At 41.1% G+C, this 23,383-nt stretch overlaps 2 protein-coding genes across 17 annotated transcripts in view; one reads left to right on the plus strand and one right to left on the minus strand.

The window, feature by feature from the left end:
* NAV2 (neuron navigator 2) overlaps nucleotides 1-23,383 on the plus strand; it is a 537,366-nt gene that overhangs the window by 382,324 nt on the left and 131,659 nt on the right. For 9 of the 16 annotated variants that reach the window (XM_083461993.1, XM_083461995.1, XM_083461997.1 and 6 more), the window contains 2 exons: nucleotides 2,396-2,711; nucleotides 9,123-9,277. In XM_083461993.1, coding sequence (XP_083318119.1) covers nucleotides 2,396-2,711; nucleotides 9,123-9,277 — 471 coding nt within the window. Of the gene's footprint in view, nucleotides 1-2,395; nucleotides 2,712-4,615; nucleotides 4,685-9,122; nucleotides 9,278-23,383 lie in introns of all 16 variants that reach the window. The other 7 variants (XM_083461998.1, XM_083461983.1, XM_083461994.1 and 4 more) reach the window with 1 other exon arrangement.
* DBX1 (developing brain homeobox 1) overlaps nucleotides 1-23,383 on the minus strand; it is a 206,438-nt gene that overhangs the window by 38,268 nt on the left and 144,787 nt on the right. The window lies entirely within an intron of this gene.

A 23,383-nucleotide genomic window follows, 5' to 3' on the forward strand; every position in this document is an offset into this window, starting at 1 on the left:
AAGGACATGATAGCTTTCGAGTTTTTCAGGAAAGGGTTTCTTCCAGTTAAGGGCTTGTTCACACATGCCTTTACATCATCAAAATTTGTTGAATCGCAGCTGAGTGACTCCATTGAAAAGCATTATGTTGTTGATATGAAATTATATGAAAGTCCTGCCAGGAAAGCACATTTTCACATGCAAGTCTGTTCCTCCATGCTGCTGCTACTTCTTCTTCTCTTCCTCCTCCTCCTCCTCCTTGCTTAGTACTGAGCCTCTTCAGCTAACTTTCTGTGTGGCTTCTTTTGCTCCCAATTGTGATTTGAGTGGTTTGTGTCACAAGGGGAAAAGAAGAAGAGAAATAATATAAAAAACTGAAGTAAAGGAGATCAAGGCATCCAAGACAACAGAAACCTCACAGCATGGAAGCTTCCAAACACCAGACTGAAAAAAGAAACCCTCCCTGCCCTAAAAAAAACCTAGAACATCTGGCAGTATTTTGTTTTCAGTTTTTAAAAATACCCTTTTTTGTGGCCAAAATGGAAATGACTGGGCTACAGACTCACACCGACAAAACCTATGTGTATATATTTAAACAGACACACAGGACAGAAGGGAGCAGCAAGAGGAAGTAATTCAGACTGTACTAGTCGGCAAAAAACAAAGAGGTTGATGTGCCCTCTATGTGCAAAGTCCAGTGGCATAGCGCCAGGTGAATTACCTCAGTCCATCTCTTGAGATAACTTAACAGGAAATGCATCTGTAGCGATTATTTGAAACCTAGTTTATGGCTTACTTTTAAACCAGCACTCTACAAAGTCCAGTAATGTTTTGCTACGCCATTCATTGGGCTTGGGCTTAATTTTTAGGGTGTGTTACCTGTATCGCTTATCAGAAGATGCATGCTACTGGGACATGAATTGTATTAGAACTTAATTGGCACTCATCTAGTTATTCTGGCCACAATGTCATAGGGTGGGTCCATATGAACTTCCTCACTGAAAGCACACGAGAGGGTTTGTGGAGTCTCACCAGCTTGCTAGCCCTGTGCATGCTAAACCAATAGGATAATCTTGCCTCTCTCACCAGCCAAGTGTTTGGTGGCTATGTGAATTATGCAGTCTTCCCTCATGCAAATTACGAATCCTGATTGACCCTGTGGCAACAAAAGGCCACTTCACATGGCCAGTCGCTATATCTACAGCTGCCATGGGCACTGATAGGTTATCTGCAAGGGGTTCCCACACGGCACGATTAATGTTGTCAGTCTTCATGCCACGTTTGCAGACATCTTTGTAATGCAGAGCTAGCCTGCCAATGGGTCTGGTGCCTAAAGCCAGCTCCCTGTAGAGCACAGCCTTGGGGATCCTGCATCTTCCATTCTATGGGCATGACCAGGACATTTCTGAGACTCAAGTACAAACATGCTGGGAATGTGGACTTGGGAGAGCACATCTTTGTGTGAGACTCTGTCCTGCCATGGGATGTCCAAATTCTTCATGATGCAGCACATATGAAAGGTATTGAGGCATCAGTCCTGGCAGGTGTAAATTACCCATGACTCTCTTCCATAAAGCAGCATGCTCAACATGCAAGCCTGGTAGACCTTCATCCTTGGTATTGGTTATTAGCATTGCATTCTCCACTCCACTCCATTTCCACTATTGTTCTGGAAGTGGCTTTTACATCATGTGAAAGCTCAAATAGAATGTGAAAATTAAGTTAGCAAAACGTCATGAAAATGGAATAAACTGCCATGTGAATGCAGCCTAACAGTATATTCTTCTTGGTTTTTCTTTAATTGAGAAGTGTTTGCCATGATCCTGAAATGTGCTTGCATGGGGATTGAAATGTCTTCAGAAGGAGCCAAGGAAAGTGAAATATATATCTCCTCCTTCCCCTGCAGTAGGTCATATTGTGCTTAGAGGCCTGGGAGTCTTAGAAATAAGAACCTGGACTCAGACTATGCTTGCTAGATGGAGAGGTTTATTTCAGAGTTCTTTTCTTATGGTTACATGCAAACTACGATTCTTCCTTGCATAATTCTCTGAAAGTCCTGGAATGAAGTAGACTATGTTTAGCCCAGAGCATTCTGGAATCCTGGTCTGGATTAAGGAATGGATCTGCCATAGGCATGGCAGGTTCCATTGTGCACTTTAGTGCTGATGGATGCCTAGCTCACTAAATCTTCTCTGCCATAGTACCAAGCTCCCTGTCTGCATTTAGTTTCTGCAGGGGAGAAGTAACTAATTTGCTCAGCGGATGATGCCCAGTTTTAATCAATTGTGACAGCAATTAGGTTTGCAGGGAGCTGTCAGTAGTACTATGAATAGTGTTAAGGCTTAAACAAGCAACTCTACTGAATGTATAAAGTGCATTGGATGCTGATATAAATGACTTGTGATTTGTCTTGCAGAAATCAGGAATGGGAATTTAAAGGCTATCTTAGGCCTTTTCTTCAGTCTGTCACGATATAAGCAGCAGCAACAGCAGCCCCCTAAACAATATTCACAGCCCCACCCATCCCAGCAACCTCCCACATCACCCCAGCAAGTAAGGCCTCCATCCCAGTGCCAATTTGGGCTGCAAGAACAGCAAATCCAACAAGAACAGCAACAGCAGCAGCAGCAGCAACCGCCACAATCTGTGCCAGCATCACCCCAGTCTCAGTGCCAACAACCCCAGCAAGCACCACATCCTCAGTTAAAAGCACAACCAGAAATGCAGTCCAGGTGGGTGTTCCTTTTCAAAATCTTCTTTTTGTTTTAAAATGTCAAGTATTTCTCGGATGCTAAAATAGCATCTTACTTTGAAATCTTTGCGCCTGGAAATAACTGTAGCTAACATGAAGTAGCTCTATTTCTTTTTCACCTGGGTAATGGATTTGGAATGTCGGTCAATTTTTTAAAATGCATGCATCAGATAGAGGTGGAACAAAATAAAACATCCTAAAAATAGAAGTTAGAAAGGCCAGTGTACACTGCTGAGTGCTTTGGTGTGGATGTGGGAGCAGGCGTTGCTCAATCGAGTCCCTGCACTCCTCCTCTTAAACAGCTAGCTGTGCAATTCCTGTTTTATTAAAGGAACTGTGTCTGCAGCAGCCCTGTGCACACAGATTTCCTCATTCCTTGGGATGCAGGTGGTGAATCCTTCTTCCAGAACCACATGACCCCCAGCTGGATTGGATTGGCTATGTGTAAATTCAGTGTGGTTGCAGGCTAATGATTGATTGGAGAGTTCATATTCTGATTCTTCAGTCTCCATTCAGCTACATGTGCTATACTCCATTTGTGATGCTTAAGGTGTACCAGTGTACTTGTAGACCCAAAATACATTTGATGTGGGAGCGTAAAAGCAGCACAGGGGCAAATTGGCTCAAGGGAGGAGCAATTTAATCTTTCTCCTATATGCCACCTCCTACTTAAAATCCTCCTCCTGCCCTCCCCATTCCTGTTAGCTTTACTATTTAGGAGAAACAAGCACCTGCCTTTTAATAGCATCTCTGGCAAGGTGGATCTTTGAAAAAAAATGATACTGGTCAGACCCTTCCCTTGAGCCAATTCATGCACACACACCCCAAAAAGCTGCTCTTAAATAGATGCCTTCTGCTGTCTCTCTTTTGTTTTTTCTTGTGATCCAGTACAGAGATTGTGGTTAAATCAGATCCAGACCTCAGTTCTTTTGATCAACCCTAATGAATTGGGGAACATAATATTTTCTGGTTTATTTGAAATAGCCTCTCTGCAGAATAACCTTCCATAATACCTTCAAAGCATGTGTTCATAGAGAAATCTTAATATATCCATACATGACACACAGTTTGCATATTTTTCAACATAACAGTATATATGATCTCTGTCAAATTTTAAACTGAGCTATAAAACCCTTTTATAGCCCTTACAAATTATTTGCAGACTTAAATTCAACCCAATTATATAGCTGAATCAAAAATCAAAACTTTTTGAATACTTACTTTTTCATTTTGTAACAAAATTGCTATCACTGAATCTTGGCTGGTTGAATTTTGTTTTCCTCAGAATTAAAACCCAGATGATAAATATTATATATACATTTTGAATGTGGAGATCATAAATGTTGAACTATAAATGTACCATTTAAGCCTGAGTCTTGCATTACTTTTTGTATCTTTTTCATGGTATTTGAAAATAAATAATTTCATCCCTTTTACAAGGTGAAAGCTTTCATTGGAACACACCCTCATGTGGTGAAATATGGTATTTATCACCACGACAAAAACTAAACTAAAGGAAAGTCTGCTTGACCAAAATGTGCTCTTCGACATGGTGAACATCAGATCATACCATGGATATTTTTCAAATTCAGAAATGTGCATATAGACAGCATTTTCTTATGAAAGTTCATTCACATGACCCTGAAGTAAATTTGCTTGCATGCATACTATTGCCTCTCTTACTATTGCTGCTTTGATAAATCCAAAGATACTACACCTGAATGTTTTATTTGGCTGAGAGGGATTGTTTTTCCCTTTTGAAACACTTGGATTAATCTCGTTCCAAAAAAACCCCCACACCTTTGTCAGCTCAGTGGGTTCATGTGCGAATGTATCTTCTTTACTCACTCACATCTTCGACTTTTTTTCTTTCTTGTTGTGCAGTGCATCACCCAGGGACTCATCTCAAAGCAAAATCATCCGATTCACTCTCGGTCAGAAAAAGGCTTCTAGGTTAGCGTTTCTTCCTCTAATGCAAAGCATGGAAAACCCTCCTTGCAAGAACCCCAGTTTGCATGTCTCAAGGCTCACCTTACCACTGCTTACCTGTTGGTTTCAAACCAAACATTTAAGAAAAAACCAAAGCAAAGAGAGCTATTTTATTCTGTATTATACCCAGGGGTCGGCAACATGTGGCCCAAGGGCTGGATGTGGCCCATGAAGACTGTTTTACCAGCCTATGAGCTGCCCCTGAACTGAGCTACCCACTTGGCGAGTCCCCCGTGCGCTGTGCTAAACCGGCGCATCATGGCGCGAGGACTCGCCGAGTGATGCCGGAAATTGCGTCTGCTCATGTCCACAGCACCGGAAATTGCTTCTGCGCATGCTCAGATGCCAAAAACCACGCCTGTGCAGAAGCGATTTTCGGCATCTGGGCATGTGCAGACACGATTTCCGGCGCCGCGGACATGCACAGACACGGTTTCCGGTGTCGCGCTTCACCAGTCCGGCCCATGGACGATCTCCATGGGAGTGATCCAGACCATGGCCGGTAAACCTTGCCGACCCCTGATCATACCCCTCCCTGTCTTTGGGGCTGAGGATGGTGGGTTTTTTTTAACAACAATGTCATCAGTATATGTCCTGAAATGACTCACAATTAAAATCTGTACTTCATATTGCTAGTTTAGGGGATAGTAGCATAATAGCCCCCTTCATAGGTGAATCACATGATGAGCGCATTACGTGATCTTCATTCTGTGCTGCACAGTGCTGCCCCTGTCCCTGGATGACTGAACTGACATGAGCAGCTATTTGTGCATGAGCAGCTATTTGTTTGGAGGCTTCCATGTGATCTGAGTGCTGAACACCAGGAAGCTAATGCATGAGCACTGGCAGTTCAGTTGTCCATGCCGTTCGTTGACATCTTAGGTTGGGGCAACAATGCAGTGCGTTCCGTAGTTAACTGCATTATATTCCCTTCCGGCAATTCACGTGTGAAGGGGACTCAATTCCTGTGAATTTTCCATCTTGAAAAAATAAATACATGAATGTGTTTGGACACTCTCTCCTTCCCCTTGCTCTAACTTCCTTGTTAATTTCTGTTTATAGTTTATGCTTGTAAGGTCCAACTTATTTTCTCATGGGTGAAAAAGAGTAATGAGTATGACTACTATCAGATAATATAACACAGCAGCGTAGATAGGTGTGTCGTCTCTATTCTGGATTCCTCCGTGTCCTGTACTGGGGAACATCTAATCTCTCTGAGAATGAATAATAGGTGTTTCAGCCCATTTGTCTTCCTCTAAGCCACAGCTTGACATGCATTCTGACTCCTACGAGCATCTCACTGCAGCACTTCAAAAATGCAGCTCTAATCTTTATTAATACCTGTGATATTCATCCTAGGTTTTCTTGAGATGAATGCTGTGCTGCATTAGAAATACCCCTAACATCTAAGGCACCACGGTTTATCCTGTTTTGTGCGCAAACTATACTATATTATTTTTACTTTGTGATTTAGATTCCTTTATTCTAAATCATTCTTTGTTCCATAATTTTGCCTTGGTACTAGTATAGGATCCCCTCTCCTTCACTGATTTTTAATCTTCCTTCATCTCAATTATTTACCAATTCATGCCTTTTCAGCATTTCAGTCAACAACTTCTTTCACAGTTTTAGAGAGAAACTGGACAAGACATGAGTCCTTGCAGGAGTAACCTGCTGACTTATTTTAAGACTGAGATAGAGAAGTAGAAGTAATGGGAGCCAAATTTTACTGATGCTGTGCACTTAACTCCTTGTGCAGTCTATTTTTTTCTGATCAAATTGATCTCTCCAAGCTTTTTTTCTCCTTGCAAAGGAGATATACAGGTTTCTTTTACTGATAATTTTATTTTATTGAGAATTCACAGGGATATATCTGCAACTTCCTATAGTCCCTCCACTTTAAAACATTGAATGATGGGGTACTTAGAGAGATGTCACAAAAAGCGAGATGTTCAAAAAGCAAAACAAAACTATCCTTACCAGGTGAATATTTGAGAATTGTCAACACTTCCACTCTACTTTGATTGACATCTCAGTTCTCCATCATTGCTGTAGTCAATCTCTTCTTTTGCTTGTAATTCCTACACATTTACCAAGTTTGGCCACATACTTAATGTCCATGTGTGGGTTCTCCTAGTGGGAGAACACTTTATATGTTTTTTTAGGAAGACAAACAAATATCCTAGAAGCCAGGGTGGGGAGATAAAGACTAGGGGGAAATGTCCTTTTTGTGTGAAAAGATTATGCTTCAACACTTTTTCTCTTTACCTTTCAACCAGCATGAGCTCTGCATGAATGTCATTGCCATGTCAGTGTCAAATCTTACACAAAAGCATGGAAAGTGAAAAAGAACCTTATTTTCCCCTACCTTTCACCCTGGGTTCCTCTGTGCCTTCCTCTGTAGCCTTTCTGTGGGCTGTTTCTGTATCCGGGGTTGGTTGGTTGTGTCTTTGTGATGACTGCTATGTGAAACTTTCTATCGTTCCTCTTGCTTTGGTTTCCTAGGTTTATTTCACATGCACTTGAGAGCAGAAGAGTCTGCCTTTGGGAAAGCAAGGAAGCAAACTTTACACAGTTCTATGTTTTAGTGGTCTGTGGTGATGTGGAACTAAATGGGTGCAAACTTGCCAGCTTTAAGCTTTGAAAGCATGTGCATGTATTTGCTGAGACTTAAGTGCTTCTTTTCTTCTCCCCATCTATCCTCCTTCTGATCAATCTTATGAATTTGTTGGGAAGAAATCACTAATCCTCTTTTCTTCCCAGCTCTAAAAGTGCCATTCAGGTACCAAAGGTTTGTAATGTTGCTAATCAGATGGGAATTCTGCCTTCAAGAAACTGTATACGAATCAATGCTGCCTATTGGTTTTATGGTTTACTTCTGTATTGAGCAAGTAAAAGGAAAAAAGTAAGCTATTGAATAATATTATAATTCATGAAAACAATGGGGTAAATAATTTGCTACTATAAATTAAAGCCATTGGCCACTGGGAACTCCTGCACAAGCCATTGTGATAACAACCTGTATGATGTGCAGGGTGAGGGGAAATCTAGGCAGTTTGTACCAAAGTGAGCTATTTTTATTTTTTAAGCCTTAGAACAAAAAGGACCACCACACAGTATTATGTTCAAAAAATTCTGCAACATTCCATCTAGTGCACTGTTTTGCATTTTGAGTTTTACTGCACTGTATAGATTTGATCAAATGACCGCTTCAAAAATTTGGCAGAAATTCTAAGCATACTGATTTCTGAATTGAGAGGTTTTGGATTATGTTGCATGGCTACAATCTGGGGCCCTGCATGGAAACTCTGTGCTCTGGACCTTTGGAATGGAATGCATATTGCTAGCTAAAAGAGCCTTGCTAGCTCGTGTTTCATGCGAATACTTGTCAATGGGCTTATGCAAGGATTTGATTCTCTGAATTGTAGCCTAGGGCTGTAATCCAGCACATATAGTAGCTATACCTGGTAGAAATCAATGGGTTATATCCAGTGTTGTACAAGCTGGTTTCCCCTTCCTCTCCTTCCTTCAGCCTCCAAATTTCCCCAAATATGGCCCAGAGGATCTCCTACCCCTCTCAAACAGAATTGGTGGGTGCAGACTCAGAGAGACTTTTGGGGATAAGATAGGAAGGGACATCTCACTGAATGAGCAAAAGTCTGCTCCACTAGCAATGGGCACAACTGGATATCACCCAATGTGATTTAAGGCAATGCAACCATGTGCAATGTTACAGCCAGTGTATCTAGACCCATACAGGCTAACGGTTTATTTTGACATCTCAGAGTTTGTGAAATTCAGCTAAGAAAAAATGTTTCCCAACTAATGTATCAAGCATTTTCATAAGTAGATGACCTCTGCAACATTCAGTTAGGCACACTATCCAGGTTCCAACTGGGAAACACCAAGTCTAATATGGTGACCTTTTGGGGGCATTAAAATCAACTAGGCAGTGGGCATGAAGATCAACTGGAAATTGACTGGCACCTGAATCCACTAAGATAACTGAATCCACTGAGGCAACCTTATAGCATAACTTTTCAAAAATCGTTTGCAGTTAGTCAAGCTTCCAAAATGACATAGATTGGATACCTAGTCATTCTGGGCTACATTTTAGTGGATGCTCCAATACTCAAGAGCTCAAGTTCCATTGACTCAATACTCAAGTTCCATGGACAGATTATTTGCATGCACAGAACTGCTCTCTCCACTAAAGTAACCAGGAAAGTCCTTTCATTGGAGCTCCATGTAAACAAAAGGGCACACACGGAGCTCTTCACCTGGCAAGCTGTCTTTTACAGGAGGTAAACATTCCTCCAATTTGACTGTGTTTAACTTGAATTCATTCATGTGCTTTAGGGAAACATTTGCTTATTCTTCTTTTTTTTAACCTCAAAAACAGACTTCCAGGTCCTACGAGAGTTTCAGCTGCAGGCAGCGAAGCAAAAACTCGTGGTTCAGTTAATGCCAACAACCGGCGCAGCCAGAGCTTTAACAACTACGACAAATCCAAACCCACAAGCCCACCATCCCTTCTATCAAATAGCAATGAGAAAGGTATGTGAAGTATATGTTATTCTGATCTGTATTGTACTCTCAAAAGTAGAATATCTATCTAGCTTTTAAAAACAGTTGGAAATACAGGGCGTGATGTATTCAAAAGTAAGCATTTAAAACATGTGCATTTGTCTTATTGAAATCAAATCAACTTCAAATGCACTTTACTTTGACTGGAGTGTTCTCACAGACTCTGCCATAATACAGTTCGTAGTCTGATGAATCTCCACAGAAATTACCATACATGGAGTTAATTTTAACTTTTGTATGTGTTTCTGGATCTAGCAGAGTTCAGATGGTTTTCTGGTCTCATTTGTTTCCTGCTTAGAAAATTTGATAAATTTTCATATGTAAGCAAATGACACAAAATAACACTATTCGTAACATTTAGGAAGTGAGCTTGGATTGAATATTTGACACTGATATTTTTAGATTTGTTGCCATGGGGTGGGAGGGAACAGTTATGGCTCCACAAATACTTGGAGGTCAGGAAAAGAGTGTCTTCAATAAACAGGAAATCTTGACCCCAAAATCAGAGGAAGTTGATGGTTGGATTTGGTTATCTAGTCAAGTTGTTTGTTGTATCAGAGACTGGCATGGAATTTCAGCTAGGTTGTCCTCCCTTCCCCTCTTGAAGCTTGTCATCTATTTTGTGGGCACCTTGAAACAGTGCGCTACGCTTGTGTCTGCTTTCTGCTTGTGATCCATTATAGCACTTTCCAAAGGAACATTTGCAGGGATAAATACATGCTTGGGGCCTCAGAAGGAAATTCAGTTCCAACAGGAATATAGAACAGAAACATGCTAGTTGGGGAAAGCATTAAGCACACCCTCACCCACCCACTGCTGCTTTTCTGTTTCATATTGCCCTTCTGCTATCAGAAAACAGAGCCATTTATGCTTAATCTCTAGTCCTTGTGCTGAAAGGAGGAAGGTCACTTCAATTATTAGAAAGTTCTTTGTAGATGACATTCAAGCACCTGCAAATGAATTTCTCCTACTCTTACTCCTGCTGACTATCTGAACCCTGCTCTGTACCATAGTTCTTAGCTGCTAGAGAAAAAGATAAATTGAATGGTATGTGTATAGCCTTTACCATTTAAAACCAGCTGGCGACTGCAGCCGCAAAGTGTATATATTTGTGGTTCAGCATAATTGAAGCAAATCTCCTTATTGTTAAACAACCTTCCTCATCAGCATATATGTGCCCGCAAATCCTGCCAATGACTCCTATTGCCCTGTGATTTTTACTTTGGTTTTTTTAAAAGTGGAGGCAAATGGGAAGTAAAAAATAAATATATAGATAGATATATTTGATTAACAGGAATTGAAAAATAACCAGTGGAGACATCCTCAGACTTTTTCTATGACAAATAAGCCTGTTGCCTCCCACCCTCTCCTCTCCTCCACTTTCTACAGCAAGGGTAAAAAGTACCAAATGTACATGATTTAAATTTAATTTCAAGGATCATTGGATACAGGCTAGATAGCTGAAGATGTGCTATAGCTTTATAAATGTTACAGAGAAATGAGGCAGCTCATCATGAATGCCAAATACAGTGTTTTCCTAAGAGAATATGGTCGTCGTCCCCCGCCCCCGCCGCAAATGGTTGTTTCACCAAACTTAAATAACTTGATAAGATATTCGGAACCTGAACTGGTGTCTTACAGTACAGCACTAGCCCTCAATCTGGGGGTTTATGAACAGAAAAAGGTATTCCTTTGGCCCTGTGGAGGCTTCCTCTGCTCTTAGTGAAAGCCAGGCAGCCTGGAGCAAGTGCAGTAATAAAGATAAAGTAACCTCCTCCTCCTCCTCCTCCTCCTCCCATCTGCCTGGCTGTTACCTGGTTTCAAATGAATCTCATTCGGCAGTGAATCTGCCCCCCCCCGCCCCATTCCACCCAATGGCTCCTGGCTGGGGCTTTGGATTGCTGCGCCTGGATCTGTAGTATAATAGTATTTTAAAAGTGCACCAAAAGTGTGTGGTTGTCTTAATTTGCAATATTTATAGGCCACCAAATAAATAAAAAAATTCTCAGGTCCACTTACACAAAAAGGGCAAACAGGTAAACAACAACAACAGTAATAGAATAGTATAATAAATGTGATACAGCATAATTAAAACAAGCTCCAAACTAAGGTCAGGTAAAACTAAGAATGGAAAATAAAGCAGAAGAGCTAAACATATTTTAAAAAAACCTTCAGCAAGAGTTGAAAACTCTGTAAAAACTTGTTTGTTCCACACAAAGCTGGGCTGTCTCTATTCATAACTTCACTCTGCTTGAATGTTATCAGGGCCAGCTTTTCTTTCCCATTTGACAATTACAGTTCTGCAATTATCTGGCTGCTTGTATTTGGGATGCTGCTTCTTTGTCTTGTAATCCTTGGAGGAGCTTCTAATCACCAGCAGCACATGAGTACAGTGGTACCTCAGGTTAAGAACTTAATTCGTTCTGGAGGTCTGTTCTTAACCTGAAACTGTTCTTAACCTGAAGCACCACTTTAGCTAATGGGGCCTCGCGCTGCCGCTGCGCGATTTCTGTTCTCATCCTGAAGCAAAGTTCTTAACCTGAGGTACTATTTCTGGGTTAGCGGATTCTGTAACCTGAAGCGTCTGTAACCCGAGGTACCACTGTACCAGTGAGATATGGTGGGCAGAGTATCTGACATACATGGACGTAGCCAAGGGGGGAGGGAGGGGGACATCTGCCCCCCATCAATAAACATCAATAGAAATCAATACAAATCTGAGGTCCTGCCCACCCCTAGCAAAAGCTTGCCTCCCCCACAAAAATCCTGGCTATGCTCATGCTGACATCCTACTGAATTCAGTGGGGCCTACTCACATAGGGTTATAGCATTTGACCAATGCCTGCTCAGCCATGAAACTCCCTTGGTGACTTTGGCCTAATCATGATCTAGAAGCTTAACTTACATTCTAGGCATTTTGTGAGGATAAAAATCCCCATGTGAACTGCCATAAGCAACTTGGAATACTATGATGTGACTGGCCGGCAGGCAAATGTCTCTTTCATCTCCTCATGTACTTTTTTAAAAAAGTGGTTAGATAAAGAATTGTTGACTGCTCTTCTGTCACTGGATGCTTAGCAAAAATCAGCTACTGCCTGCATCTGGTGGCCATATGTAGAAAAGATGGTGTAGAAGAAAGTGAGAGAACATACCTGTTTGAAATGTTGCTGCCCCCTAGTGAGAGAGACTGATATAACTTCTCCAGGGACTAAAATATAGATTTGATACTTTAGCTCAGGAATGGGGAAGCCAAGACCCTCCAGACATTTTTTGGACTGTAAGTCCCATCATCCTTGACCATTGGCCATGATGGCTAGGGCTGATGGAAGTTGGAGTTGAACAACACTTGGAGGGCCACAGGTTACCCATCCTTTCGGTATACCAATACTGTGTATGTAACATGGTTGATTTTATTTAAGATACAGCTGCAGTTTTCGTGTACTTGCATATCATAAGTAACTTTTACCATATGGTGTATTTTCTCTCTGTACATCATTATATTTTCAAAATGTTTACCAGAGCTTGTATTTTCAAGCAACGTCACAGAATGAGGCTGCACATTCACATAAGATCAGCAAAAGCTTGTTAGTCGTACTTGATGAAGTCTATCAATATTTGTGCATTCAAAAATACTGGGAAGCGCATGATTAGATTCTGTCCAGTTTTGTTACCTTTTACCATTCTTTAGCTCATAGCAACATGTGCTTCCTTTTTTAAAAAACTGACTTGTTATTGACTTTTAACAACAAACAGAAACAGTAAACAAACAGTACATGTCTGCAGTTTTTTGCCTGCAGAAAAAGCAGGTAAGGAGCGATATAGTCCATAACAGGTTAGCACTAGCAGTAATTTATCTCATGAGCGAATCTATCCAGAAATACACTTGAGAGGCTGGGGACCACGGCACATTGCCACTGAAGTGAACATACGCAGTAAACGGAAACCATATTTCAGAAAATGTGTCCTCTTCGCCTCTAGCCATCCTACAGCTCCAAGTTAGGTTCTCTGCCAAAGCCACATGCCATATTCAGTAATGCCTCCTTTACACAGAGAAGCCTTCCTCTTGTTTTCTAGAAGTGGTCAATTTCATATGAGCCCTTACAAACTACTGCAGAACATTTTCAAGATGCTGATAAAAGTATAACAATCACAAATATAGCTGTGGGAAGTAGCCAACCACAGTCTCCAAGTCTTTCCATTCCCCCCCTCCCCATGTTAGGATTTTTGCTCTGTGCTTGCAGTCATGGGATTGTTTTATGTCACATGACGGTGTATGTTTTCATTCCACATAGTGGGAAGTGATGGAGACAGGATGTTTGTGTTACTGTGTTTCTGTGTTGTGGGACTATTGTCCTTTGTTCTTTCTCTTTGCTGTCTGATGAGAAAGAGGAAGGAGCTAAGTCAGAATGCTCTGAGTGTATTATATGTAAATAAAAGTAGATTAGCCGAACTGCTGTGCTGCTGAGTTTGTTATGCAAACCGCTAATACTCTGCAGGTTCCGTAAGCGTGCTGATGCCCTTTGGTATCAGTCACTGTGATGTTTGGGCTGGAGAAAGCTTTTGAAGCTCCCGAACGACTGACCAGGAGGGAGAGAACATGCCAGTTGGGCATGTGTCTCTGCCAGGGTCCTACACGCGAGTATGACGATCCTGACACACACTCCCAGTAATACTGTATTTCATAAGAAGTAATTCAGTAATGATAAAATAAAAGTTATAAATACTAGGAAGTTGGAGAAGAAATATAGCACAAAGTAAGAACTCCACTACACTCTGAATATATATAAGGTGCATGTAATCAGTGGAAGTTGATCCACCAAGACTATTGGAGCACAGCCCTCCGAAGGAGAATGGCAAGCATAGGTTGAATGCTCTATCAGCCCAAGCATTTTTTAAAGGTACAAATGACCTAAAATTGTGCAAGTAAATTGAAAAGACTATACTGTATCTCAAGCCCCTTTACGATACGGACATCTATTTAAACATGGTAGTACCAGTGGCCTTGATAACACCGCATTGCTAACATTCATCAGAAATTGAAATCCACCTAGAAGAAAAGCTCCACTGGTGTCCTGTGTGCTCCACATGTTATTTCATAACTCCTTGTGTTAAAGCACAGACCTCTATGAATAGAAATTGAAAGTGAAAATTCCTTACACAGCATAATTATGCCATAACCTTCCTTAGTTTAATTTTTTCCGTTCATTTTCACTGTGCTCAATAGCATTTTAATTAGCAATCCACAGTTTAGACACTGCATTTTGATGTGAATTGTTGCACTACTTGGCCTGGTGAAGGGTTGGGTTTGTTTATTTTTTAATGGTCAAGCAGCTGAGCAGAGCTGTAATTATAACTTAGGGTTACAAAGAAAGTGATGAAGTATTCAAGGTTGTGATTTCTGATGTCACCCACTCGCTTCTGTGTAATTAAAACCTTGTAATCCACATCTGAATTGTCACTGTCACTTACCCATTGCTTATCCAAATGTACTCCCTGTCTGGTTTGTCTCTTTTACAAGACAGACTGTGAATAAACCACAGCATAAGAAACATATGCCCTCTGGACAAGGTCATTGTTGGATTCTTCTTAATTACTTGAGACATTTCTGTGCAGTCTAAACAAACATGCACTACACGCAAGCCTTTTCATTCATCAGTCTGCGCTTTGTCCCTTGAGGTACATATATTTCTTTGCATTTCATATCCCTATAGATATTTCTCATTATATATTGTCATTTAAATAATAGTACAGTTGTTCCAATCCATGTTCAGTATCCAGAGGTATATTCCCATTAAAAATGGATGTTTCTTTTATAGTTTGAATTGCAAGAAACAGCTAAGAAAAACAGCAGTGCTCGTATGTCTTGTTCATATGGACTAGTAAACTTCAGGGCTATGAGCTTGTTCTGACTGGTCAATGCACTTGCTTAACTGCATTGTTTGGTTGTCTTGGTTGTGCCCCAACCTTTACTTGACCACAAAGCTATGCTCTGTAAATCTGTCTTAGCACGCCTGTGCAGTGCTCTGTAACAAAAGAACACTATTTTCTTTGAAATGCTTCACTTTGTTATAAAATACTGACTTGAAAATAATCCTGCAGGTGGCAGCAGAAATGCAGATGAAACCAAAAATCATTTTCATTTCAGTGAGAATTAAATGTTAATGTAGGATGTGTGGTATATTTAATAAAAACAGAGGTGACCATTACTCTGTTACATACTAAAAATGTTCTCTCTCTTATGAGTATTCATTAAATGTCAATAAAAAAGTAATTGTTTCTGTGAGGTTCTATTAAAAGTACGTTTGAATATCGGATAGAATACCTGGGTTTCCTGGTATTTGATGATCGCACCCATGTACAGATAGAATTTATTAAAAATAATTTCAGTGACTTGTTCACAACAATGAAACTTCCTACCATGGAGGCTAGCCAAAACTCTGTGGAACACCCTCCCATCAGACATCTAGGAAATAAACAACTATGTGACTTTTAGAAGACATATGAAGGCAGCCCTGTTTAGGGAAGTTTTTAGTGTTTGATGATTTATTGTATTTTTAATATTTTGTTGGAAGCTGCCCAGAGTGGCTGGGGAAACCCAGCCAGATGGGCGGAGTATTATTATTATTATTATTATTATTATTATTAATAATAATAATTTTGACAATCTTCTGGATGTATTTATTTAAAGTTTCTTTAATCAATAATAACAGTAGACCACCATCAGTTCACACTGGAGATACAGTGCTATTATTAGTACTTTTGTAAATTATTATTATGTTGGGAGGGGCTTCTCATCTGTCTCTTTCTTAATTTTAATTAAAAAAATTCCTTCCTGTAGCACCTTAAAGACCAACTAAGTTAGTTCTTGGTATAAGCTTTCGTGTGCATGCACACTTCTTCAGATACACTGAAACAGAAGTTGCCAGATCCTTCTATATATAGAGAAGGTGGGGAGGGGCATTACTCAGAAGGGTGGTGGGAATCGGAGATTGGCAGATAGCTGAGATGAGCCTGATGAGCCTGTTGACGACTCTTAACGACTGTAATAGGTCTTACAGGAAAAGGCAAGGGGTGAGAAGGTGAGAAATGGCTTAGTCATGTATAATGAGATAAGAATCCAATGTCTCTGTTCATACCAGGTCTCTCCATTGTTTTAAGTTTGGTAATGAGTTGCAATTCAGCAGCTTCTCTTTCCAGTCTATTTCTGAAATTCCTTTGTAGTAAAACAGCTACTTTGAGATCTTGTATAGAATGTCCTGGGAGATTGAAGTGTTCTCCTACTGGTTTCTCTGTTTTGTGATTCTTGATGTCAGATTTATGTCCGTTTATTCTTTGGCGTAAGGTTTGGCCTGTTTGTCCAATATAGAGAGCTGAAGGACACTGTTGGCATTTGATGGCATACACAATGTTAGACGATGAGCAATTAAATAGTCCCGAGATGGTATGTGTGATGTTGTTGGGGCCAGTAATGGTGTTGTCCGGGTGTATGTGGCAGCAAAGTTGGCATCTGGGTTTATTGCAGGCTCTGGTGCCAGTGTCCGTGTTAAGTCTGGTTGTAGTATTATTGTGGGTTAGGAGTTGTTTAAGATTGGGTGGCTGTCTGTAGGCAATGAAAGGTCTTCCTCCCAGAGCTTGAGAAAGAGAACTGTCATTGTCCAGGAGAGGTTGTAGATCTCTGATGATGCGTTGAACTGTTTTAACTTGGGAGCTGTATGTGATGACTAGTGGTGTTCTGTTATTTTCTTTTTTGGGTCTGTCTTGCAGCAGACCCTTAATTTTAATTTGCACCCTTAATTTTAATTATTTTCTTTTTTTTCCTTATTAAATTTGTGAATAAAAACTTTGCTTTTATTTGCTTCATCAGTATTTGTTTCGTCAATATTTCTAAGCTAATCTATATATTCATTGGAGAAAGTACTATTAACCAGCTTCGTTATCTCCAGAAAGGTTTTTTGGTGTTCTTTACCACTATAAATAAATTTGCATCTGATATATGAAAGAAAAGTATAACTGTGGAAACAGATATCTGTACTGGCCTCTCTTGTGAACTGTACACATTATTGTCATTTGCCAATGAAAACTCTGAGATACTTTAATTGATCTTGAAAAGCCAGTGACCCTTTCTGGACAACTGCCAGATCATCAGTGAAATTGATTTTGGACTGTGCCAAATTCCCTGTAGCATTGAATCCAAGTGTGTTAGCTGGACAAGGGAGGAGGGGTGAGAGGGGAATGATGATAAATTTTCAGAAACTGAACGGGATTAATAGCAGTTTGCTCAGCTGCAAAACAAAGTAGAGGTTTTTAGGTAGAGATCGTTTTAGTTGTTGGTGAATGCTGCATTAGTGCATGCAGAGGGAAACTAGCAGCAGCAATTATAGAGCGAAATAGTTTGGCTCAAACACTCCAAAGCAGTAAGTTAAATATGTTTAGCTTCCTTCATGATAAAAGGATGAATGCTTTACTATTTCATACACTTGGAAAACTGTGGGCGATTTACTTTGATCTTTCTCGGTGTTTACTTCTTAAAGTGCTGTGGTAAGTTTTTCATCTTATTATAAAAATTTCACCATGCTTTCTGTTTTTAATGGGATTCTGCTTCCTAAATGCTTGCTTTTAGTATTAATATTTTTGCATTTTATTTATAAGGGTTTGTAGCCACAGAAACGCATGTTTAGTATCACAAAGCACTAAAAACCCAAGCTGAAAAATAATGCCAGCTAAACTGAAGCTGAAAACCTCTCCTGCATTTTCAGTCAAGAACATGGAGTTTGAAACTATGGTGCAGCATCGCGTCCAGTGCTGGGTTTCTGTCTAGTAAAACTGTGCAGCAGCACCAGTGTGCATATCAGAGTTGCAGGCTTGCTTTTATGTGTCCATGTGCCGAATAACTGTCTAAAGTGCTATATCCCAGTTGGGTGCTAAGCAGGCATTACATTATCATACTTAGAAGTCGATATCACTGCAGCCCAATCACTGCAGAAGCTCCTGCTCTAAAAAAGTGAGCACTATAGCAAATACAGCACAGTGAATAGGTCATAGCAATTTATAGAAAAATGGCATAGACAACATATTTATAAACTAGTGCGTTCAGTTCCTCTCCTCATATGAAGCACACATTGGGATTCTTTTTTGTAATCATTACATTCCCAGTTTCTGTCCCATTAGCCCAACTGAGCATAAAACACAGGCTGCAGAACAATTTCAGTAAGATGTTTGGGAAACTACAAGCCCCTCTTATAGAATCATAGAATTGTAGAGTTGGAAGGCATCCCAAAGGTCATTTAGCCCAACCCCCCGCTATGTGGGAATCTCAGCTAGATGAGACAGATGACCATCCAACCTCCGCTTAAAAACCTCCGAGGAAGGAGAATCCACCACCTTTGGAGGGAGCCTGCTCCACTGTTGAACAGCTCTTACCACCAGAAAGTTCTTCCTGGTGTTTAGTCGGAATCTTCTTTCTTGTAACCTGAGGCCACTGGTTTGCGTCCTAGCCTCCAGAGTAGGAGAACACAAGCTTGTTCCATCTTCCATGTCACAGACCTTTAGATATCTGAAGATGGCTGCCCTGTGACTAGTCTTTTGGATGCTGCCCTTCAATAGTTAGTCTCAGTAAGGACACCTAGTGTTTTAGATGGTGTTTAGCTGGGAGGGTGGACAGTTTTTGAAAAACTGTGATGAAATTGATGTTCGATGCTTTAGCTGAGATTCGTGCATTGCAGGGGGGTTGGACTAGATGACCCTTTGGGTCCCTTCCAACTCTACAATTCTGTAAAATATTTATTGGATAGGAGCAGCTGGCTAATGTTCTCCTTCCTCCATTATAGTCACTAGAATTAAGCAGTTGAGACAGGAATGTGAATCTTGCCCTTTTTTGTTCAATTGTTTCTATTGATACTTCAGTTTTCTTACAGCCGTTATACTATTATTATTTGATGTGACTCATTAACATTATCTTAAGAATACAACTGGCTTGTCTGAGTCAGTCTTGACAGCTTATTTATATTGGAGATGTGCCATGGGGCACAGTAAATCCTAGGCCCAATGCAGTTAGAGGACAAGATACAAGCAGGCCGTAAATCATGCTGTTTAATCTTATGTCTCTTTTAACAGGCTAAATTTGGCCCTTTTTTGGCATTTTGAAACATACCCAGTTCTTTTACTTAAACATAAAGAGGCTAAAGTTTCAATAGCAGCTGAAATAGTGAAAGCTTTGCCATACTTGGTATAAACTTGTTGAAATATTAGAGTAAAATAAAACTATATTTAAATACACTTCAACGAACTGACAAGAGCCAAGGAATATAGTTGATGCAGGTTTCTTAATTCCCACCCTTTTAAAAAGGCCACAAAACAGATTTAAAACTAAACCTTCATAATGGGACCCCACCTATGGGCCTTTTTAAAGGTCTAAGAACATAAGGAGAATTCTGCTGGATCAGGAGCCCATCTAGTCCATTATTCTGTTCTCACAGTGGCCAACCAGATGCCTGTGGAAACCTCACAAGCAGGACCTACGGTAAGTGCAACAGCTCTCTCACCATTTGTGATCCCTGGTAGCTAGTATTCAGAAGCTGCTTCTGACATGCTGCTTCAAACAGTCAAGGTAGCATATAGCCATTATGGCTTGTAGGCATTTGCAGCCTCCACAAATTTGTCTATTCTTGTTTAAAGCTATCCAAATTAGTGAAAAGCATGGTGGAATCCATGTAGGAAGCCTTGAAGAGTTCTTTATGGTGGTATCTTTACAGAGGGGCAGGAAATGGCTCCCTGGAGTATTTCAACTCTAGTAATCCAATCCTGAAGTGACCAACTGGTGTGGAATAGGGATCTGCTCAGTGTTCTCCAGGAAAGGGCAGCAGAAGACAACTCAGTCATACTATCACTTCCAGATCAGTAGTGGTCAGGTGACCCAAGGAACTATGAAGCTGCTGACTCTCTATGACTCTATGAAGCAGCAATGGCACTCAAAATTTTATGTCCTACAGTGTGAGATACTTTGGTATTGAGCTATGGAAGAAGGTATGATTGCCATAGGCGCCGACTCCATGGGGCCTGAGGGGGCCCGAGCCCCCTCAAAAATTCGTTTGGGGGGGCTCTGCCCCCCCAATAATCTCAGGCGCCCCTCCAGCAGAGCGCCACTGCCGCCCCTCCCCCAGCCCAAAATGCACAGGGTCGGGCTGCATGCCTCCTGCCCTCCCTCCCGAGCAAAAGCTCCACCCAATTTCCTTTGGAGCTGATTAATAGGCGCAGCACGCTCTCCCCTATTCGCTCACGAGGAGGCGGTGCCACTTTATCTGCATATTCATGAGCTTATTTATTATTCATGAGCTTTCGCGGGCTCCCCCAATATTTTTTATAAGTCGGCGCCCCTGATGATTGCGTCCATGAGAGCAGAGAGGGATGTGTATAGAAGGAAACAACAGGAAGAAGAAGCTAGCTGAAGAATACTAAAAATAGAGGCTAACACAGATGAATGTGTATGGAGGGATGTAATAAGGATGTGTGTGGTTGAACACAGCAAAGAATGCAGGTGTAAGAACTGACAGAAAAGCAAAGTGTGGGTATTTGCTGGGTTGGTTGTATCTAGGAATAAAAGCTTTGTTAAACCCCTGCTGTTTTTAATATTTCAATGCCATTTGAAGCAAACATTTTGATTACTCTTTTCTCTTTTTGCATCTGGATTATTATAGCATGCTTTCGTTTCCTGGTTATTCTTCGGTGACAAAAATGTTGTCTAACTTGATGCCCATGACTGACAGGTTTCCATGATTGTTTCAAGTCTTTCTAGTGCCTTATAGATTGTATGCCAGACCTGTCTCTGTGGAGTTTCATTAAAACATTCAGTCAGGGTCCAAGGAGAATCAGCCTTCCAAGGGCTCTTTGGAGGGCTCTGTCATCTCAAACCTGTCAGTGTTTGTTATTACAAATGACTTAAATCCTGAAAGACTACATGGAGGGGCAAGTCTTGTTCAGTTTTTAAAAGCACCTCACATCTTCTATAGTTGGATAATGGGATGATAGGAGTGCCTCTAGCATTTCAAGTACTTATACAGTGTTTAAACAAAGACAATAAGAAATTGTAGTCACTCAAGACCAGACAAGGAAATAAATATGCCTGTATTGTAGCATTGTGGGGTTCCCTCCTCACCTTTCAAAGGTAGTTCTCACAGCCAGAAGCCCCTTTCTTCTCTGTGTAATCACAGTTCCATTTTATTTATTGCATTTATATTCCCCCACCCCACCCATCCTCTTGGAAGCTCAGGGCTGCATCCTCCCCTCATTTTATTCTGTCAACAGTATTGTGAGGAAGGTTCAGCTATCACTGTGAGGCACTGAGTAGCCCAAGGACCCTGCAGAGCAGGGAGTTGACATCTGCTCTCCATGGTTGAAGTCCCATCTTCAGCACCACACTGTCTCTTAAGGGTATAGACAATATCGTATGACTAAAAACTCTCTGTTACTACTCAATGTCTTAAGCAAGTGAGCTACAGTAAGAGAGCACAGGTTCAAGAGGGGCTGGGAAATATTTACTGTACAGTGGCAGTTCACATCTTTTCAATTTGGCAGATCTCCCCAGCCATGGTTGTTCTTCTCGGAAGCACCATGGGGTGACATATTTACTGAAACATAATATGAGTTTCTGCCTGTGATAATATATAGAGGGCCAGAATTATGTGTAGAAACAAGATGCTTTTTAGGGGTGGAAACAGCTTGGTGGAACAATGAAACGTTAATGAAATACCGTACTTTTCGTCCCATAGGATGCACCTAGTTTTTTTGGGGGGGAAATAAAGGGGGAAAAATTCCTTTATTTCCCCCCCAAAATCAGGTCAGGGAACAGCGGGATGGTGGTGCTGCGCCTCCCCGCTGTCCCCTGAGTTTGTGGGGCTGGCCGATGTCTGCCTGGAACTCCCGCAGGACTCCCCACGCTGCGGATGTCTGCCCGGCGCGCAGGGCGCTCTGCTTCAGGGCGCCCCGCGCGCCGGGTGGCAGGCTGCTATCCGCAGCCTAGGGAGCCCTGTGGGAACTCCTGCGGGCTCCCCAGGCTTGCTGATAGCTTCCTGAAGCCTGGAGAGCGAGAGGGGTCAGTGCGCACCGACCCCTCTCGCTCTCCAAGCTTCAGCGAAAGCCTGTATTCACCCCATAGGACGCACACAGATTTCCCCTTCATTTTTGGAGGGGAAAAAGTGCATCCTATAGGGTGAAAAATACGGTAATTTAGCAAACAGTTAAAGTTTGCTTATTTATTAGTCAATTTAAAGTATTTTTACCCTGCTTTTTAGCCAAAAGGATTTCCAAAGTGAATAAAACGAACAAATAAAAACAAGGGAGTCTCTTTTTTTTACAGGCTTGCAGTGGAAAAGAAATCGCAGAGAAGAAGAAAAAGGGGGGGGGGATGAGGAGGAAGGAGGGAAACAAGTAGGCCCAAGGACCAATTCTTAACATATTAGTTCTTGATTCTCAGCTGGAATGGAAACGGTTTAGGGACAAAAGGAGCCAAATTAAGCTGGTCTCACAGCAGAGCTGATGGAACAGCCTTGCTTCACATTGTTCCCTGATGGAATGGCGACTATCAAGGGATAGTTAGTTTGGTGTAGTTCTGCTTTAGATCCAAGAGGGAAATGTGCTTCTTTATAGGTATTTTTGACTGACACATTTTGGGTTTCGTTTTCAGAACTGAACTATCAAAATAAATTAGGTCATAGATCCTTGAATAAATGTGTCCATCATTTACTGCCTTTTAAAAGTCTGTTTTGTCATTTAAATCCATGATTCCAATTGTCATTTTTGCTGTATTTTTGTTTAATTATTGTGCATTGTTTTTGCTTCTTACTGTAAGCCAACCAACCGCCTTGAGCAATAGGACAAAAGCCAGGGTGGAAATGTTGGGTGGCTATCTTTCCATCTACCTATCCAAATGTCCTTCAGTAAGTTGGAACCTCATGACTGATCCAGCTGACTGAATATTCCCTTCTGCAGTGGCATTCAAAGTATGACTTTGATGTAGTAGCTACAGGGAGATCCTGAGAGAAGGTGGTGTTCATGCATCTCATTAGGGTTCATCTAGGATCT

Source organism: Podarcis liolepis (assembly GCF_965112155.1).
Source record: "Podarcis liolepis genome assembly, chromosome: 1".
NCBI classification, from domain to species: Eukaryota; Metazoa; Chordata; class Lepidosauria; order Squamata; family Lacertidae; genus Podarcis; species Podarcis liolepis.